The sequence below is a fragment of the Hippoglossus stenolepis genome, chromosome 5 (genome assembly GCF_022539355.2).
Source record: "Hippoglossus stenolepis isolate QCI-W04-F060 chromosome 5, HSTE1.2, whole genome shotgun sequence".
NCBI lineage: Eukaryota > Metazoa > Chordata > Actinopteri > Pleuronectiformes > Pleuronectidae > Hippoglossus > Hippoglossus stenolepis.
In genome coordinates, this window is record NC_061487.1 from 22,721,804 (window position 1) to 22,740,103 (window position 18,300).

An 18,300-nucleotide genomic window follows, 5' to 3' on the forward strand; every position below is an offset into this window, starting at 1 on the left:
CTGCTCGAAGCCACCGGAACACTCAGCAAACTCTGGGGTGCGGTTAAGACAAGGACGTGACTCAGCGTCTCTTGGAAGACTCGGAAACCTTTTGATCAGCCGGAGTTTTTGATCTCGGCGATGTAAGATGTAGTGAAGGAGGAATCAGCACATCACATTTTTCAGCAAAATCCGACAGTACAGCCGCCGTTTCTTTTCTTTTCCAAGTTTTGAAAATTGGACACAATAGCAATGGGTCTCTAGCAGGTGATGTGTTCATCCTGCACAGCAACACAAGCCAATTTAAGAAACCTGAAGTTGATCCTTTGCAGGTTTTTCCCTTTTGACTTTCCAATCAACGGTGAATGAGATAACATTTGCAGATACTTTAGAGGTATCCGCAGTCCATTGCATCTGTGTCTGTTTTGTTTCCCTTTAAAAAGAAAAAACACTTTCCGTTTGAATACTTTCTTCCACCCCTAGCGGCATATGGACATCTTTGACCTAGTGTCAGACATTCACAAGGAGGCGATAAAGGAGGAGAAACTGGAGAAGGAGAGGAGGAGGGAGTTTAAGGAGAAAAAGAGGGTGACAGAGAGGCATAAGGAGAGAGAGCGGGAGAAAGAGGTTGAACGGGAAAAGGACAAAGACGACGAGGAGGTATTGTGCGGCGGTGGTGGTGGATGATTTGGAATTTCAAATAAACATTTGAATTTTTGACAGATTTACATAAACTGCCTCTGGCTTCTCAGACTGACTTGGAAATAATTTCAATTTAATTAAACTTTTTGAAAGTAGAATTGGAATTTCACCCAAAATCATAAAACACATTTAACTGTGAAACCACAATAAAATTCACTACATCTGGATTTTTATTTGGATCTTCGTCAAATTGCTCACACTCATAAATATCAATTAATAATCCTGATGTTTTTCATCAACATCCATGAATTATTATCTCAGAAATCAGGGCCAATGATAAAGAGAGTGGGAAAAAAAACACCTTCTGATCCGGATCTGCACCAAACTTTTACGAGTTCTCTCTTGACACAACTTCACCAAATTTCGTGTCAATCTGTCCGGTAGTTTTTTTGCAGAATCCTTCAAACAACCAAACAACAACACAAACAACACAATGATGTATATAAGTAAGTGACTAAATGAGTGAACTCTTCAACACTGGATTAATTAAATATGCTGGAGGCTTAAATCTCACCAGGAACTGTGCAGAAATTTAGCAAATAAAACCCCACATTTCTATAATATGAGCTTCTTTTTAAAATTAATTTGCATTCATTATGTTTATGGCTGAAATTCAAAATAATTGTCTCCACTACCGCTCAGTCTGTGTGTGTGTGTTTGTGTATCTGGTGGTTTAGATAGATACAGTCGACTTCAGGCCCAGAGGCATGAATCCATTAACCATTGTCAACACATTTTGTTGTTGTTTTTTTTAAAGAAAAAGAAAAACTCTGCCAGTTTACGATTTTTTCTTCATTTTTCACGACATTTGAGGAATGCACATTTTCCTCTCACTCTTTATAAATATCGTCGGGATTTGTACGTTGTACGACTTCAGTAATGGGAGATAAAAGGTGTTTCATGCCTGTCAGGCCGTGTGTAGTTCAACGAGAGCTCACAGGAGTTGTGTAGACTCGTCTCTGTTGTTGTGTTACTAGTTTTCCAGATGTGTGAGTGTAGTAGATGTGATAGATGTATTTTCCCACAGGGATCATAAACGGACCTCTCTCACCACTCTATGGGAAGATGGGTTTCTTTAATCCTTGGGTCTTCAGATGTGTTTGTCTGTTTCACATGAGTGATTATTATATGATTTTAGTTTTTGTTTCTAATTCTAATTAACATAGATGTGTGAAAATATCCCTGTGCACCTTGTCACTTAATGTATTTTGTTTTCATGTGGGGTATTAACATTGCCTGGTTTGATCGTACCTGTTGAATTTAATTACTTTTATTCATTTATTCATTTTATTTTGACCAATTTTAACATAATCATTAACCCATTTAATCATATCACCTGTATCATGTTTGTTTCCTCCCCCCTTTTTTATGTTTTGTCTCCTCCTCCCCCTCAAGTCTGTTTATGTTCCTCACGCGCTGGCGTTCAAGAGATCGTACGCCACGAAGGTAGTATTACATATGTTCATAATCCACTCACTCACTCCCACCTACCCCCCCACCCCCCACCCACCCCTGTCCCTGCGCATGTGCCAGTTTACAACCATAACACCTCATGTGCGTCTGGCCTCCAGCTAACTGTGCCCCTCTGGATGCATGCGACAAGTCGGAGCGTGGCGCCCGCCCACCCACTCATTCGCCCACTCACTCACTCGCTGGATATCCGCTCTGTTCAAACATGACTTTTCGCGCTCACCTTTCTGGTCACAATGATGCTTCTGCATCTCTTGATTTCAGGGGCTGGTACGATATTAACTTCTGTCACTGTGACGCTGTTTTTTTTACTCCAGTCTGGCTCCTGGAATAACTTCCACACGTTTTCCTCAGAGCTGCTCTGTCCTTCTCCTTACGCCAGCTTTTCATTTGCTCACATGTTGGCTAACGGGGGGAACGTCCCTGCTTGTTCGCTTACTGTTTTGTTTATTATAAGGAAAGGTTTCATAAAGTTAAGAAGGCTTATACAGTTACTCTAAGATATTTATGTTCCTGTACCTTGAGATTATAATTCATTGTCCTAGATAAGTGTGTAGATGTGTAGTAGTGAAGCAAGAATATATTGTTGATATTGATCCACTAGAAGATCCAGTCTGAGTTTCCCTCTCCTCTCCTCTCCTCTTCTCTCCCGCTCAGTTGTTTCTTCCCTGAAGGGCCAGGGCCCTCTGTCTGGAGCCAACCTAACAGATCGGCAGCCTGCGAATGAGACCTCTTTTAATCCGCGTTTTTGTCCTTCTACCAGAAAACCTACACGGAGGAAGAGCTGAACGCCAAGCTGACGCGGAGAGTCCAGAAAGCTGCGCGGCGACAAGCCAAGCAGGAGGAGCTCAAGCGACTGCACAGAGCCCAGGTAACCGACCAATCACAGCTCTCCACTAACTACCATAGACCCGGCAGACAAGCTGAGTTGTTTCCTGACGAGACACAGATACTGTTTGTTTACAATTATAACTTATTTAATGTCATCATTCAGGGGAAAAAAAGGATTTATTTATTTTTAATTATACTCCACAGAGGTAGAGGTTGTTGTGTTATGCATATTGAATGGGTTTTATATAGAGAAATCTCGGAGCCCATCGGCTACTGATGATGAATTAGCCTCTGGGGGGCAATGGCTTTTGGTAGAGACAGCAGATATTTATGCCGAGGCTCTATTACAGTCTATTACAGTTTATTTTTCCACCCAAAACAATAACAGCGATACTTTTCATAGGTGTTTTAGGTCCACACAACATTTTGGTTAATTTCTATTAAGAGTTAGCTGCATATGAAGGCAGATAAACTAAAAAGCCGAGCGCTGACTCATTTTAATCAATGTTTTCCACCTCTTTCGCTCGATGCACTGAGTTTTTTACCTGCGGGCGACCAAAGCCTGCTCAAGCGTGATTGGTCTAACGAGAAACAAAAAACCTTCCAGCCCCAAAATCCTGTTCCGTGTCTACAGAGTCTGCAGATTCACATGCAGAATATGTTAGAGGTTACATACAGATGTGTGTGTGGAAGTGAGGTTAAAAAAGTCTGAGCGCACTTTCCCATTCAACGTGGACCTCTGGACAACGTTATTACTGCTGCCACTGTTACTCAGTAGTCTGCTTTCTCTTTCACCACCGTATGGTCAGTGTAATGTGTCTCAACCCTCTCAGGATGAGGCCGAATTCATCCTTTTGCTCAGGAAATGCACGGTGATTGATGTTGTAACTCTGTAGTCAGGCTTCCAGTCCACTGACTCAGCTCTTTCCCCCGGAGCTGCGGTCTGCCGGGCCTGAATCTTGCTTCCTTTTTCGCAGCTATTTACAGAAGCCAAACTGCTTCTTATTCAGCTCCTGTTGCTGCGTAGCTCTGATAAAGTGGAGCTCTGACTGAGGATGGAACACTCGGAGGAAACTAGTTTTCAAACGTGTGCTCATTTTTAAACATATCTCTGTCCACCGTTTATACCAGTTCAGCCACCAAGTATAATCTATCAAAGTACAGGGCGCTACAACCACAAAATGCAACTCCCCCTTTTCACCAGAGGGGGTCTCTATAAGCTGAATTTACCAAAAAAAACTATTCTACCCCGATCTAAGTGTTTTTCACTCGGGTCACACACCATCCAGATGCCATAGTCATTAATTACACCGTTATTATATTACTTCTGACAGTCAGTAACTAATGGCACCAGCAGCGGGACAGAGGCTGTGGTAATTCATCATCATAATTATATTGAATTATTCTAAAATGTTATTAATTGCTTTATAAATGTCTGTGTCACTTCAAGGGATCATAGTTGTATTTTATCATTGTCTAACTCTGCTCTGCGTTTTTATAGTAGACACTTAACGCAAAAGTACCACCATTAGAAAACTACTTTGATTATTTGAGTGTTTGAGTTTTAAACTGCCCCTGTGCACTACTTGTACATGGCAATCAAAGTTTAACACCATTGGCTGTGTATAGAAATGGACGTAGACTCTGGGTCCGAAAAGTGAAGCTAACGAGGAAGTGCCTGAAACCTGTATTCTTTGGAATGACCAGCAGGGGCCGACTCCACTGGCTCTACGTTTATGGTCTCAGTCTCTAGTTTGAATTCTCCTTCAACGATGCAGAGTACGGGGTTAGTTCAACAAACTCAAAAGTCTCAAGAGGCTGCAACCCCTCCCCCCATTACCGCCTCGTTTACCTTGCCACTGCCAATAACAAGTGAGAGTGTGTTGTGGAACAAATTGTTTTTTGGTGAAAGTCATGAAGTTGTGTTTTAAATGCCAATCAGAGCAGGTTCATTTACTTGAAGACATCAATACAGTTCTAATTAGCCGTACTCCCATTGCACCTCGAGACATTTATTTTTAATGAGCGTAAACTGTGGCGTCAGTGGAGAGGTACCCTCCGCTGCTGCCCCCTGTTGCAGGTTTTGGGACAAATTAGTTCTAATTAGCGGTGGATGTTATTGTTCTTTGTGCCCGTGTGCGAGAACTTGAGTTGTTTTATAAAGCACTCGTGCCTCTGTGTGTTTATGCTTATGTGCATTTCATTAATAACAATGTGACCCTGGCCGACTTGTCTCCTGCAGATTATCCAGAGGCAGTTGGAGCAGGTGGAGGAGAAGCAGAGGCAGCTGGAGGAGAGGGGCGTCGCTGTGGAGAAAGCTCTGAGAGGAGAAGCAGGTAACAACTTCTTACTTACACTTCGAGTTTAGAGTTTAACACCCTGGAGATGTTCAGATACCAATGTGACCTTCCGATATGATTCTGACACCGAGACTTGTAATGATTCAACACACAAGTTAAAAAGAATAGTAGCTTAAATAATGTTTTTTATTAGTTTAACCCTGTGTGAAAGTTATTGTTGCTATGCTTTATGAGATTTTTGGTGTTGTTATTGGCTAGCGTGACCCCTCAAAACCGAACTTCGCCATTTCACTCGTGGGACTTTCAAACGTAAAATATTGCGAATATCGTAAAGCTAGCTCTGGTTAACGCTGCACTACCAGAAATGTCTTCTTCTTTGCCGCTCCTAAAACGGTACTTGTCAGTGGAAGTACGGCACAACTGCTGTTCTTCGAACGGCGAGGAAGAAGTGATTTCCAGGAAAAGAATATCGCTGCAGGAGATTGTCTGATTGTCAGACGCGTTGAGAACAAGAGGAACATTTTCAGTTTCAGCCCTCATCGCCAAAAACTCTCAAATCTCATTGTCTTTCCACGTTGACGTCTTTGTTCACATCGTCTTCGTGTAAGACTCATCTTTTTCATTGTAAGCTACTCTCGTCCGTCCTGTGTTAGAAATGTCATCAATACGCCCTGTCGCTTCCGGATATTTCCCTGCTTTATTCTGACAAGGGCTCCAGGAAATGTCCGGAGCTTAGTGCTCGTCTGAAAGCAGCTTGAGACTGTGTTCAAATCCCTCCACTCGGTTTACTCGTAGAATTCTGTGCAGAAACACACGTTTGCTCCTTCAAAGTAACAAACCCAAATTGCTCTTGACAAGGGACTATCACAGACAATATACCTCCGAGATGAAGACTACATTATTCAACAGCGAGCAGCACGGTTCATTATTTGCTAGTTTTCTAAGCGTGTGAAGCATGAGTGGTGCTCAGTAGCAATAACACGTTATTTAAGTGATGTGAGCTCTGTATGCGAGCGAGGTGCTGAGGTTATTCTCTGAAGTGCTGACAGCGTATTCCTGCCTAATTTATTTGATGTAACAGAATGAAACAAAAATCGTTTTCATCACGCAAGTTGACGTAGATGCACGGAACGTTCCTTTTTAAATTGAGCAACTTTCTACAATCAAATGTTTTGAGTATGTCTTAACTTGTTTACTACTCTACTCTTTTAAAGGATTGTATAAAGGTACTTATACATTACCCAAACAGCACAAAAGAAGATCAGGTATTAGACTTACTGTAGTTTTTCTTTTCTCTTTTGTAATCAATGACATGTGACACTGTTATTCGGGCTCCATCTGTGGTGGCACTCTGCAACAGTTCTTCCATCTCCGAACATGTTGATCTCTGTTTGTCCATGACATGTCCGCCATCAGTCAGTCAGTCCGAGCTGCATGCCAATCGGGAGAATGTGTGTCCCCCCCCCGACATAGATTTGTGTGTGCGCGCGTGTGTTTGCTCATCCTGGATGCATTTCGTCGTGCTCGCTGCCTCTCAATGAGGAGAGCTCCCGTACTCTGATCAAGACTCAGATCACGCCGCGTTATTTCATAAATCTAATCAGAACGTAAGAAATCTAATTTAAATTGGTTTTGCAAGCTCACATCTTCCTTATCGGGATATTTTCCTGAATTATTTGCCGTGGCTGAGTGACTTGATACAGATATTTGCTGAGGTCTCATCTGTTATCTTTTTTTATTTTTATGTTTTTATCATGGTGAGTGAGCACAAGCCGCACTTGTTTCCCCGCACGCAAAGGTCTCGCTCGACACTCAGCTGCTCTTCCAGTCAGAAGTAACTTGACTAACTTAAATCATCGTGTTATTGTGGTCAAACACTGGCGCACATGGATTGGATTGTCGACAACTGGAAATTAAATCTTCCCTCGTCATTTGAGCGTACGACAACATTGTCAAACCAAACTTGTGTAACAAACGCAAACAACATTTGCCTCTTTTTGTCGACGCACGACCGTTAACTGTGTGAAATCAAGCAGAGTGAGCCAGTGCACAGCAAGACAACAAATCTATGAAGCGGTCGGCTATTCGTTTGTTTTGGGAAATGTCATGTATTGTAACATTGCACAAACCACATTATGCACTGTGGTGAGTACTGATGGACTCTCTTTGTTTTGAGTGATGCTGCAGTGTGTGCGTATGTGTGTCTGCGTGTTGCATGATTTGCTGGTTTGTGTGCCCGGTTTGGGGCTGTGTAAAATAACTCCTATCTCTAATATATCCCTGTCATTGTAGACTATTGGGGAGATTCTAATTACAGTGAAATCCTGGACTTGCATCTGGGCGGTATGTATTTCAAATCTGTCGCTTTGACTCTAACCTAATGGCTAACCCGATCTGTCCTTCCCCCCCCTTGTGTTACTACCTGAGCTTTGTACCCCTCATATCTACCTTCGCTGGCTGGCCGGCTTTTAGCCTCATTGCAATACTTTCTGCTCCCCCTCCTTACTCCCCCTCCCTCCTTACTCCCCCTCCACCGTCCCCCCCCATCCCCTCACTGGGTTTTTTAGTTCAGACACTCTTTACATCAAACGGAGATCAGACACTTGGCCTTGTGCTGTCCTCTTAAGATCATCTTTGATCTCTATAAACTTATGAATGATGAATGACTGAATTAATGAGTAACCTTTATTTGTCGTGCCGCAGCGAGCAGACTTTACAATCAGAGGCTGCGGCCGGGAGACAAACTGCGACATTTTGCAGAGACAGAAATGCAAACAGCAGTTCAGTGATAACGATGCATGTGCTGAGGACCACGCCACTGACAGCGTTTACCATTAAAATTCATACCACATATAAAACATGCTCATCTTTTAAAAATGCATAAAGAATACTTTGCATATGCATATTATAAGTTTTTAACCAAAATATAATAAACAAAAACGGAAGAGCTCATTCCTCCTCCATGCTGTTTTTATCTATATGGGCAGATACGTAAAATTGAATATCAGTTATAAACCATGTACACAGAAGTTTTCTGCAAACTGCAAACTGTAAACATAAATGCATATATTTGTTAGGAATATTTGTTATCGTACGGTAACTGAATAAGGATCAACCCCCTAAAAATACCTATTTAAATTCACAAAATTCAGATTATTATCCAGATCTGCAACAAGTTTCACCTGCTCAAAGAAGTTATGACTATATGTATTTATTAAAGATCTCTGGCTTATTTATATAAATATCCCAGGTATCCAAAGCTCGGTGTATCATATTTCTCTGTGGCATAAATTAAGGCTCCATTGTTGCAGAGAAGCTTTTCCTCCTGGGTCAACAAAGACCTTTGGTTTATTTGAGGTCAGTGTGAGATACCTGCTACTGCATCATGAACTAGAGCAGTGAATGTATATTATTTTGTGGCTGAATATGAATGAATGCACTTGTGTCCTCTGCAGTGGTAACTACCATGTGCATTATGAAATTATCATGAAAAAACATTATTAAGAGATGGACATGTTCACTTATTACATACACACGTACAGACACAGAAAACCCTTCACCCTCACTCTTCTGTGAAAGTATTGTCTAACCTCGACTCGTACTAAACCTGCTGGCCTGGCTCGTAGCTTCCCCCTCATTCCTCTGTGCTCGTGCCGTTCTGTTCTGTTGTCCCCTGACTTTCTCATACCTGCTCAGTTGCATTACCTCCTGACAGTGTATGTGTGTGTGGGTGTGTGTGTGTGTGTAGTATGTACTAATAGACAATCCCTTGACCTTTTGTCCAAACTGTGATTAGTCAGCAGAAACAGCACCCGCCGTTGTCTGGGTCAGCCGTCCTGTGCTATCTGTTGTTATCTCGTAGACTCTGACCTTATCTGAATATGAGTGGAACTATCTTTTCCTCCTCCTCTGCTGTTGAAGTCAGCCGGCTTTGTTGGAAAGCTGTGTCTGCTCTCTGCTTACAAACAGGCGGGAGGAAAGGGAGCGTTTTAACATATTCGAGCAGGGCCTGTGTTTCTCTGTGGTTTTTGTCCTGCTGGTCTAGACATGAGATTGTGTGGAGTTTTCAAGATGTGCTGGACCTGCATAAAAAACCTAAGTGACTTACCAGGGGCACGGGGTGTCGCCAGCTCAAATCCAAACTGAATAAACTGAATGCTGTCACGTCTGCTTCTTGCTTTATCATGGGATGAGGAACTGTAGCATCCTCACTGAATACCAGATTCCCGGGTGCACGGTTGCACTTGAGCCCTGCAGGGGGCACCAAAAACTAAAGCCAGGAGTGGGTTATCTGTACTCTTAGGTTGAAAAGTTTTATGTGATTTTTCCTTTTAATTTTCATCCTCCACTTGAATGAATATCATACAGTTAGGAATTTATTGAGCGTCGGGTGGTAACGATGCAGTTCATAACCGTATCTGCATGATTTGGTGGAGCCATAAAAGTTTTACGAGAACTCAGATCCGTCCAAAACAGATATTCCAAAGTGCAGTTTTCCTTTTTTTTCCTCCTCTGTGATAGTCCCTTGTAGCAACTCTCCAGTATTTACTTAAGAACATTGTGTCCATCTCCTACTTGTGTCATGTAATGATTCATTCTCTATTTGTTTGTATCTATAAAAGGTCTGTTTCCCCTTATGTGTCTCTATAATCCGCCCGAAACTCTTTCCCCCCTAGTTAAGTAATTTATCCTTCATCACCCACCATTTTATGATCTCACAATTTGGGTATAATCTGTTTTGCTCTTGCAAATAAGAAAAAAGTCCTAATTTGCATATTAGCTGGAGCTTTACTTTTAAAAAGTCACCCCACTGGAACAAACTTGAGCCGGCTGGTCTAAACATGTTGGAGTCGTGTTTACAAGCAGAGGCTGAAGCTTCTTTAAAGACGAATCAATCATCCGTGTCTGTGACGAGAGACGAACCCACTTGCTGATCAGTTAATGGCTCCTAAAATGAGATGAAACTACTTTCTGAGCCGTGGTAAACACTTGGAAAATAATGCAAACACATCAGACCGAGGGTTGCTGTTGTCTTAAATGAGGATTATGTGAAGACGTGCAGCAGCGAGATCAAACGGGAGCCTTGTTTTTCCCTTTCCGTGCTCCAGGTTTTCTGTCTTCTCTTGTTATCTATTTTTACCCCTTGTTTTTTCATCCCTCACACCACACAGATGATCTCTCCCACCTCCTCTCTCTAGGTAATTTGTCTTCTCCCTATCACAGCGCTCCTGCCCTCTTTTGATTTTCTCCTCAATGTTCTTTCTTCCCCCGTACCCACCTTGCCCTTCACCTCTTCTCCTCCTCCTCCTCCCTCGCATCCTCCATCCTTTCTCCATGAACCTCCTGCATTATTTCCACCGCTCTTTCTTTCACTCCATCTCTCTCTTCCTCTCTCCCCTGTCCACCAACACATTCCTCCTGCATCGCTCCCTCACACTCTTTCCCTTCTTGTCTTGTGGAAGTTGAGCCCTTTGTGGGGATGCCACGCCGAAGACCTCTCTCCTTCTGCCCCTGCTGTTCCCCTGAAGGTAACGTAACCCTCGCCGCCTCCGCTGACGGTTGTGGCAGGTTACCATGGCAACCGCAAAGGACCTACGGAACCGGGTTACCCTCCCCTTTCCCCTCTCCTCCCCCTACACTCCTCCTCCTCCCCCTCCTGTTCTCAGCATTTGTGTGTGATCAGGCTCAGTAGATTTCCCCAGAATCTTGAGACATTTATCATGAGGAAAAAGCTGGAAATTTACATTTTAATCACAATTTAGTCCGCTACATTAAATTAAGTTTTGTTTTTAGGTGTCCAACCAGTTTCTTTTATCACAAATGAGTGTTTCTCCACAAAAAACATAAACATAAATCTTGTCTTCTGTATTCTAGGTCCAGTCGACATTTATTGCTGATCTCTAACAGCTATTTCTATACGAGTGCAGATAAATTAAAAAGCCGGTTGCTGATGCATTTCGGTCCTCGATCCTCTTTTGCTCTCCACACGTGCAACCTGCTCAGATGTGATTGCTCAAACTAGAAACAGTGACCAGGAGTCTTGTCCCTCGCCTACAGAGTCTATATATTCAGGAGCAGAATTTGTTAATAGAGATTAAAGGTCGTGTAACTTTTACAATGCCATAATTAGACTATGACCTGACCCTTGACTTCGGCAGTTTGCCTTCAAACTGCTAAACAGTGTGAGCTAGAATCATTAGAGGCACCTTTTCTACTATTAGAAAATGAGTCAGCCAACGCCAGACACGAACGCCCTATTAACGTCAATCACACTCCTCTCCTCCGAGTCGTGTGATTGACACGTTGACATCGACAGGCCACTTGAGTTCAGTGCAGTGTCTGATAAGTGACGCCTCTTGGAACCAAATGCCATCCGAGTTAATTGCGACTCGACTGGATGTGGAAGGTTTTCAGTTTTTATTTGCGCGTAGCTTTGTGATCAAAGCGTTTCAATGCGGTTTATGTTAATGATGACGTTTAAGGCAACATTATTCAAAAGACTTGATAGGAAAAGAAGAAACCTCTCCAAGTTGAAAATTTCAAATTAGTGCTGCAGGTTGCAGGCGTTGGAAGCTGGTAAATTCTAGCCTGTAACCACGTGTGAATTCAAACTGAACGTCATATTGTATTTCGTAGTTGTAATGCAAACTGATATTCTCAGTGTTTTAGACACTGCAGTCAATTAAAGGGGAAACTACTCTGCTGCCGTGTGTGTGTAATCTACAGCATGTTTTCTGTTTGGCTAAAATTAAATTAATTACTTTGCAGTATGACTTTTTAGTTGATTTTAAGAGTTTTCCTCCTTATGCCTTAAATGAGGAGTAAAGTAAGTGTCATACATTTAGGAAATGATAATTAAAGGCTTGAGAAACTTGCATGGTGTGAGGATTTGTTTAAATATTATAGTCTCGGGTCGTCTGGGTTGTTCCTTGTATCTAACACTGGAAATTTGGCCTGAGCTTCTAATCTGTGGAAAGTGCTCTAGGTACGTGCTCTTGTTTTTGGGTGTGTGAGCTGGATTTTGTTCCTTTATTACAGTTTTAATTTTTTGGGCCGGTGGCTCTTCTTCTCCTTTGTGTTTGGAGTCTTGAGCAGAAGCTTGGTGTTGGTGGAACAGGTTGAAATAGTGGAGAGAGAGAAAGAAAGAAAGAAAAACCATTGTAGGATATGTTTAGAAACTCACCTGTGCTTTTGTAAATCCCTCCTTTGTCTCCCCTCCCCTCACCAGTCTGAGCAGCTTTTCTCCATCTCTGCCTCTCTCTCTCTCTCTTTCTCTCTCTGTCCCTTGTCTGTTAATTAGTGAGAGCCAGCCCCCGAGACCACAGCCATGCAATTTATGTGTGTACAATGTTTTTCCTTTTCGTTTTGCAAGAGCCTCCTCTTCCCCAGCTAAGTATGTCACGCTGCATTGAGGTTCTTGCCTCTCGGTGTCTCATTGAAACTGCTTGGCTCCACCTGCTGCAGTCAGATAAATGAACGTATGCATCCCCCCCCCCCCAGCAGCAGACCTCTCTCTAAGCATGCCACATAGACGGCTCTCCTCTGCATACGGTGCAGTGGCACTGCAGAGGAGCGGTGCGGCTGCTCCGTGCTCTGACTGACTTGTGCTGATTACGAAAAAGCTGCAGTGCATGAAGCCCGGAGCGCCGAGCACGCGTGTCCCAGAGGCAGACTTAATAGAGTGCGAGCTCCGCTATTGGTCTCAATGACAAGTCATCCCATGAACATGTGAACTTGTAATTAAATATGTAAAAGCAGCAGAATGAATCTTTTTCTTTTTCCCCTCATTTCCTCAAGCCGCTCGGCATGAATGGCATCTAAAGGGATTTTACTTCTGCTGGGCAGGGGAGGAGGGAGAATCTTTATCGGTCCTTGGGTTCACTTCTCTGTAATGACTTGGATTTTGATTGGTGTGTTTGTTTGTTTTTTTACTACTTACCCGCTGGATAAAACCTAATAGGAGGAGGTAGTTGCTCCCAACGAGCAGCTATTTCTGACACAATGTCCAAACTGGGTAACACAAACCCTTCTACTTTGCAACAACAGGTATTGTTTGTGTGTGTGTGTGTGTGTGTGCGTGTGTGTTTGCACACTTAACACAGTTGAATAACTGAGTAACTCCACGCCGTCTTCTGCGCGACATCTTTAAGTATGTCGGGCAACTGACCACGTCGGTGTCGAGTCCATTCCTCCACCTCACCATCGCTCAGCGAGGACATCATGGCTTGGCTGTCATCACACTGCCTGTGTCGGTCCTTGTCTGTGTGACATCAGTGTCAGTGTCTCCCAGCTCGGTTTCCTCACCCCCGCTCTGTGCCTCCCTCTCTTCCTCCAGGCATGGGCAAGAAGGACGATCCCAAACTAATGCAAGAGTGGTTCAAGCTGGTGCAGGAGAAAAACGCCCTCGTCCGCTATGAGTCAGAACTCATGATATTGTAAGTACATTGCTTGATTGTTTGGATGGAGAAGCTAAGTGGGGAACTGATTCCTTAATCATTTATCACATTTCATTTTTGTAGTTATATTAACACTTTTCAATATGTATTAAAATGCCTATGAATCGATAAATGTAATTCATCATCCTCAGCTGCTCTTTGTCCGAATTAGGTTGATAAAATTCATTATTAGTATCACAAAAACTCTGGAGCAGGAGTCGAACCTGTGGATCAGTGGTATACTGTGAAACCATTGGCTGGGAGTTAATTGCATCACCCATATACTGTATATGATTATGAGTCAAAACCCCAGGGGCGGGGCAGTGTTAGCATCATAGTGCTACTAGATGAAAAACTGCCATTGTGGCATGTATTATAAGTAGTTGCCCAGTTATTGTAACTTGTTCTCATTGTGCAGCTGAGTTTAGTTTTGAGGTTGATTTGATCCTCTGTGCAACACAAGTGGAACGTTTTACCTGGTGTTGAGTTCTCACTAAAGTTGTCTGGTATCATCTTATTGTGGAGAGTAAAGTTTATGACGAGCAGATCAACAACCAGCATTTAAATCTCTGGATCTCTGGAACCGGCCCAACTCACAAACCTGCTAATGCGAGACATTGACGATGATGTAATAATTTAATATGAAGGTAATAAAACCAGATTCAATTATTAATTAAATGGCAATATCGTCTTATACAGAATCCGCTCGTGATGTAAGCATACTGATTTACTGCTTTCTTATTTTATGATGAGTATTAACATTATATCATAGGTTTAAAAAGGTTGTAAACCCTTGTAAAGTCGTGGTCATTTCACAACATGATGAAATGATATGAGGTCACGTTTGCAGTCCATTTAGAGAAGCTCCTTTTATAACCTCATGACAGGTTATTAAGTAACTCAGTCTTATCTCATTTGAAAGCTTCAAATAAATTTCCGCTTTTTCAGAACAACCAGTCATTGAAACAAATGGCTGCACAGATAAATGAAGACAAAGGCCACAAATATAAATGTTGAAGGCTGTAATTGATCAGTGAGACAAACTCAGCTTGTCCAAACTTTGTTTCTGTCCCCAAGTGCCAGAGAGCTGGAGCTGGAGGATCGACAGAGCCGACTGCAGCAAGAACTCAGGGAGCGGATGGCTGTGGAAGGTAAACACAAGACTGATGATTAGATTAAATGCCTTGTTTGTATGTGACCTGACATGCCCATCGTCTGGCTAGTTTGACTTTAATTGGTATGGGAAAAAAACAACACGCCTGTTACCATGGCTACAGTGGTGTTTACAGCTGATCAGGACGTCTCTGGTTAATGGGCTTGTTGACTGATCAGGGCAGACTGGGACTTTTGGGAGGCAACAGTGGCTGAGTAGTGCTGCAGTGCATGGTATAAGACATAAATGCATATTTACAGCATTTAAAGCTATTCTGGTGGACTCCCAAATTAATATGACGCACCTGTAAATTACCCAAAAATGGGCCCTAGAGTGTGGATACAAAACTGTGGCCTGAGCTGTACTCTAAGGGGCATCTTAACTAACAGCCCTTTACCATAGGTCTGAAAGTCCAGACTGTATTAATACAAGTTTATTCTGCTTTTGATCTATTCCCCCTTAAATGCCTCGTTTGTCTCTGTCTCTCTCAGACCACCTGAAGACAGAAAAGGAGCTCGCTCAGGAGAAGCAGATCCTGAACGAGATGCTGGAGGTGGTGGAGCAGCGGGACGCCCTGGTGGCCCTCCTGGAGGAGCAGAGGCTTCGGGAGAAAGAAGAAGACAAGGACCTGGAGTCCGTCATGCTCTCCAAAGGCTTCAACCTCAACTGGGCCTGAGAACAGTGACATAACCTTCTCATCGGGGGTTCAGAGAAAGAACGATTGGCGTTCTCAGCCTCGCACGCATCATCTTTGATCGGACACGTCTGCCAAAAATCATGACACAGGCAGTCGGTGTCAAACTATCACACCTGCAGCAGTGAATGTGTAAAGATTATACCCGACACAACACACAGAAACACTATGGCTGCCGCTGACATTGAAGCAGTCTGTCACGTTTACATATCCACGGCCCAAAGGCAGCCCCAGTTATTCACTCTGCAGTTTTTGCTTGCGCTCTCTCCCTCCGTAAGGGAGAGAGGCAAGTTTTTTTTTCCCACAACTTTATCATCACAGCCTTGAAGTGGATCCTCTCAAGGGGGGGGGGGGTGGCGCTTTGGGAGAATGTTTAAAGACTTGTTTCATTCTCGATTATCTAAAGGGAAGAGTGCAGTTTGGTCCTGCTGATGTTAAAGGAACTGTAAAGAGTTGTGTTTTCTGTGTACAGCCGTGTAGAGCAAGTCACGTTTTCAGCAGATGAAGGTGTTCTGTGCTCTCGCTACAGACGCGTGAGTGTGTGAGTGTGTGTGTGTGTGTCTATAAATGCTCAGTCTGACTGTAGGAAGGACATCCTCTGCTGAAGCTGCCTTTCCATCCAGTGACAAACTGACTGCTGCACCCGAATGAACCACAGACACCATGTTTCTCTTTTCTTCCCCCCACAGCGTTTAGTGAGTGGACACAAAGAGCCCATTCAACATGGCCATGTTTTTATATATTTATGAATTTTTGTTTGTTTGCTTTTAACAGATAAAGATTCTTTCCTTTTTTTAAATGTACATTAACAGGAGAGTGCCCAGAATTTCATTATCTTGCACTTGTGCACGACTCCCAGGCCCCCGTCAGCCACTGCATGTCAGGAATGAAGGTTGTAGGAACATAGAGGATCCTCACACCGTCTCTAATAGCTACACATACAATACGGACTTGTACTTTCTATGAACATTCAAGCACGACACGTGACTGGACTGTGACGGGCCTCTCTGTGAGAAGCCGTTCACTGTGCATCACACCGATCCGTTAACGTTTACAAATACTCATCCATGTTAGTTTTGGGGATTTTTATGTTTCCTGCGTTGGCAAACTAAAGGATTCATCTTGTAGAGAACAAAACTGTCTTCAGGTTGAAATGAGTTTCTCCCACCTGTTCTCACTGTGATGTCGTCGTCATTCATGAATCTGATTTCACTTTTGTTTAATGGGAGATTATTGTAGCTCACATTACTCATTTTGTGCCACAGGACTGTCTCTGTTGTTTGAATATGCAACATCAACACAACAGGAGCGTACACTCACACCCACACACAAACACACACACACACTAGACAACACTTGGATCACTATATGGCAGTGTTAATCCTTTACCCTTGAACAAGATGCCTTTTTTTTTTTCATTATCATTCTCTATATTTAATTTATGTTTTATTATTTTCTGAGTTATTTTTGAGGTAGTCACATCGGTGCATCCCACTGGAACTCGAGAATTTTCTTTTTTTTTTTACTTCTTTTAAAAAACTTTTATTACAGCAGCAGGTCCCCGAGCAAACAAATAAGAGGATTTGAAATGGGGCGCTGAAGAGATGCAGAGAGCTTTATGAGCGCCTGGCATCAGACAGGAGCGTTATGGTTTATCTGGAGGGCAGTCAAACTAATAGCCTTGTCGACAACTGTAAAGAAATCCAGGTGGTCACTGTTTTACAGCACAGAAACACTAGAGGCTATATTTATGACTCGCTATGAGCTGTAAATACAAAGTGTTACATAATTTTAAGGGTTTCTCTTGTTTTAGACGGTGTGTGATGAGTTTGAACTTGATTGTATTGATATTTATTAACATGTGTGCAAACTGTATAATATGTAAAGAAAATGAATCCTAATTTTTAAAAACTGTTCCGCAGACACACGACTCATAATGTAAATGCTTCATGTAGCTATAATGCATAGGGGTGTTGGATGTATGCTGAGAACGGCAATAAAACAATGCAGTTGTTCTTTTACTCGTTTGTCCACCGAAATTAATTTTTAGTCTCGATCTATCTATCTATCTGTCTGTCTGTCTATCTGTCTATCTATCTATCTGTCTGTCTGTCTATCTATATTATCTGTCTGTCTGTCTATCTGTCTGTCTATCTATCTATCTGTCTGTCTGTCTGTCTGTCTGTCTGTCTGTCTATATGCATGTATATCTATATCGCTCTATCTCTATTGTACACTGAATGGAGTATATATGTACATATCAATCAATCAAATTTTATTTGTATAGCCCATATTCACAAATCACATATGCATGTATGTATAATCTATGTATATAACTATCTATCTATTTATCATACACTGAATGTAGTATATACACACATGCATGTATATATAATCTATATATCTCTATCTGTTTATATCTATCTATCTCTCCGTCTCTATCTCTATCCATCTACACACATATATATTTTAAATGCACGTGTTTTGTGTATACATATATACGTACATACTACATGTGTGTACATGTGTATGCCTGGCTACACATGAATGTGTTTATTGTCCATGTGGATGATTATGCAAGTCAAGTGTCACGTGTGTCACCAGAAACACACACTTCCTTGTTTTCATATTGGATCAATATTTGGTCCACGAGGTCAAACGCTGTCAGATTAACTGTGAAACTTCCATAAAGTCAACAACACTAGAAAAACCCGCCTCAGGACAAAGAGAACAAAC

The 18,300-nt window shown here is 42.4% G+C and overlaps 1 protein-coding gene across 5 annotated transcripts in view; it reads left to right on the forward strand.

Annotated features, from left to right (window-relative positions):
- The window catches only part of mical3a (microtubule associated monooxygenase, calponin and LIM domain containing 3a), an 83,607-nt gene extending 66,022 nt beyond the window's left edge, over positions 1–17,585 (forward strand). For 2 of the 5 annotated variants that reach the window (XM_047339874.1, XM_047339872.1), the window contains 7 exons: positions 2,077–2,127; positions 2,915–3,022; positions 5,225–5,318; positions 7,575–7,625; positions 13,618–13,717; positions 14,795–14,868; positions 15,362–17,585. In XM_047339874.1, the coding sequence (XP_047195830.1) occupies positions 2,077–2,127; positions 2,915–3,022; positions 5,225–5,318; positions 7,575–7,625; positions 13,618–13,717; positions 14,795–14,868; positions 15,362–15,546 (663 nt within the window). In that variant the 3' untranslated portion in view covers positions 15,547–17,585. Of the gene's footprint in view, positions 1–462; positions 640–2,076; positions 2,128–2,914; positions 3,023–5,224; positions 5,319–6,496; positions 6,548–7,574; positions 7,626–10,744; positions 10,811–13,617; positions 13,718–14,794; positions 14,869–15,361 lie in introns of all 5 variants that reach the window. The other 3 variants (XM_047339873.1, XM_035156811.2, XM_035156807.2) reach the window with 2 other exon arrangements.
- The last annotated feature ends 715 nt before the right edge of the window (positions 17,586–18,300 follow it).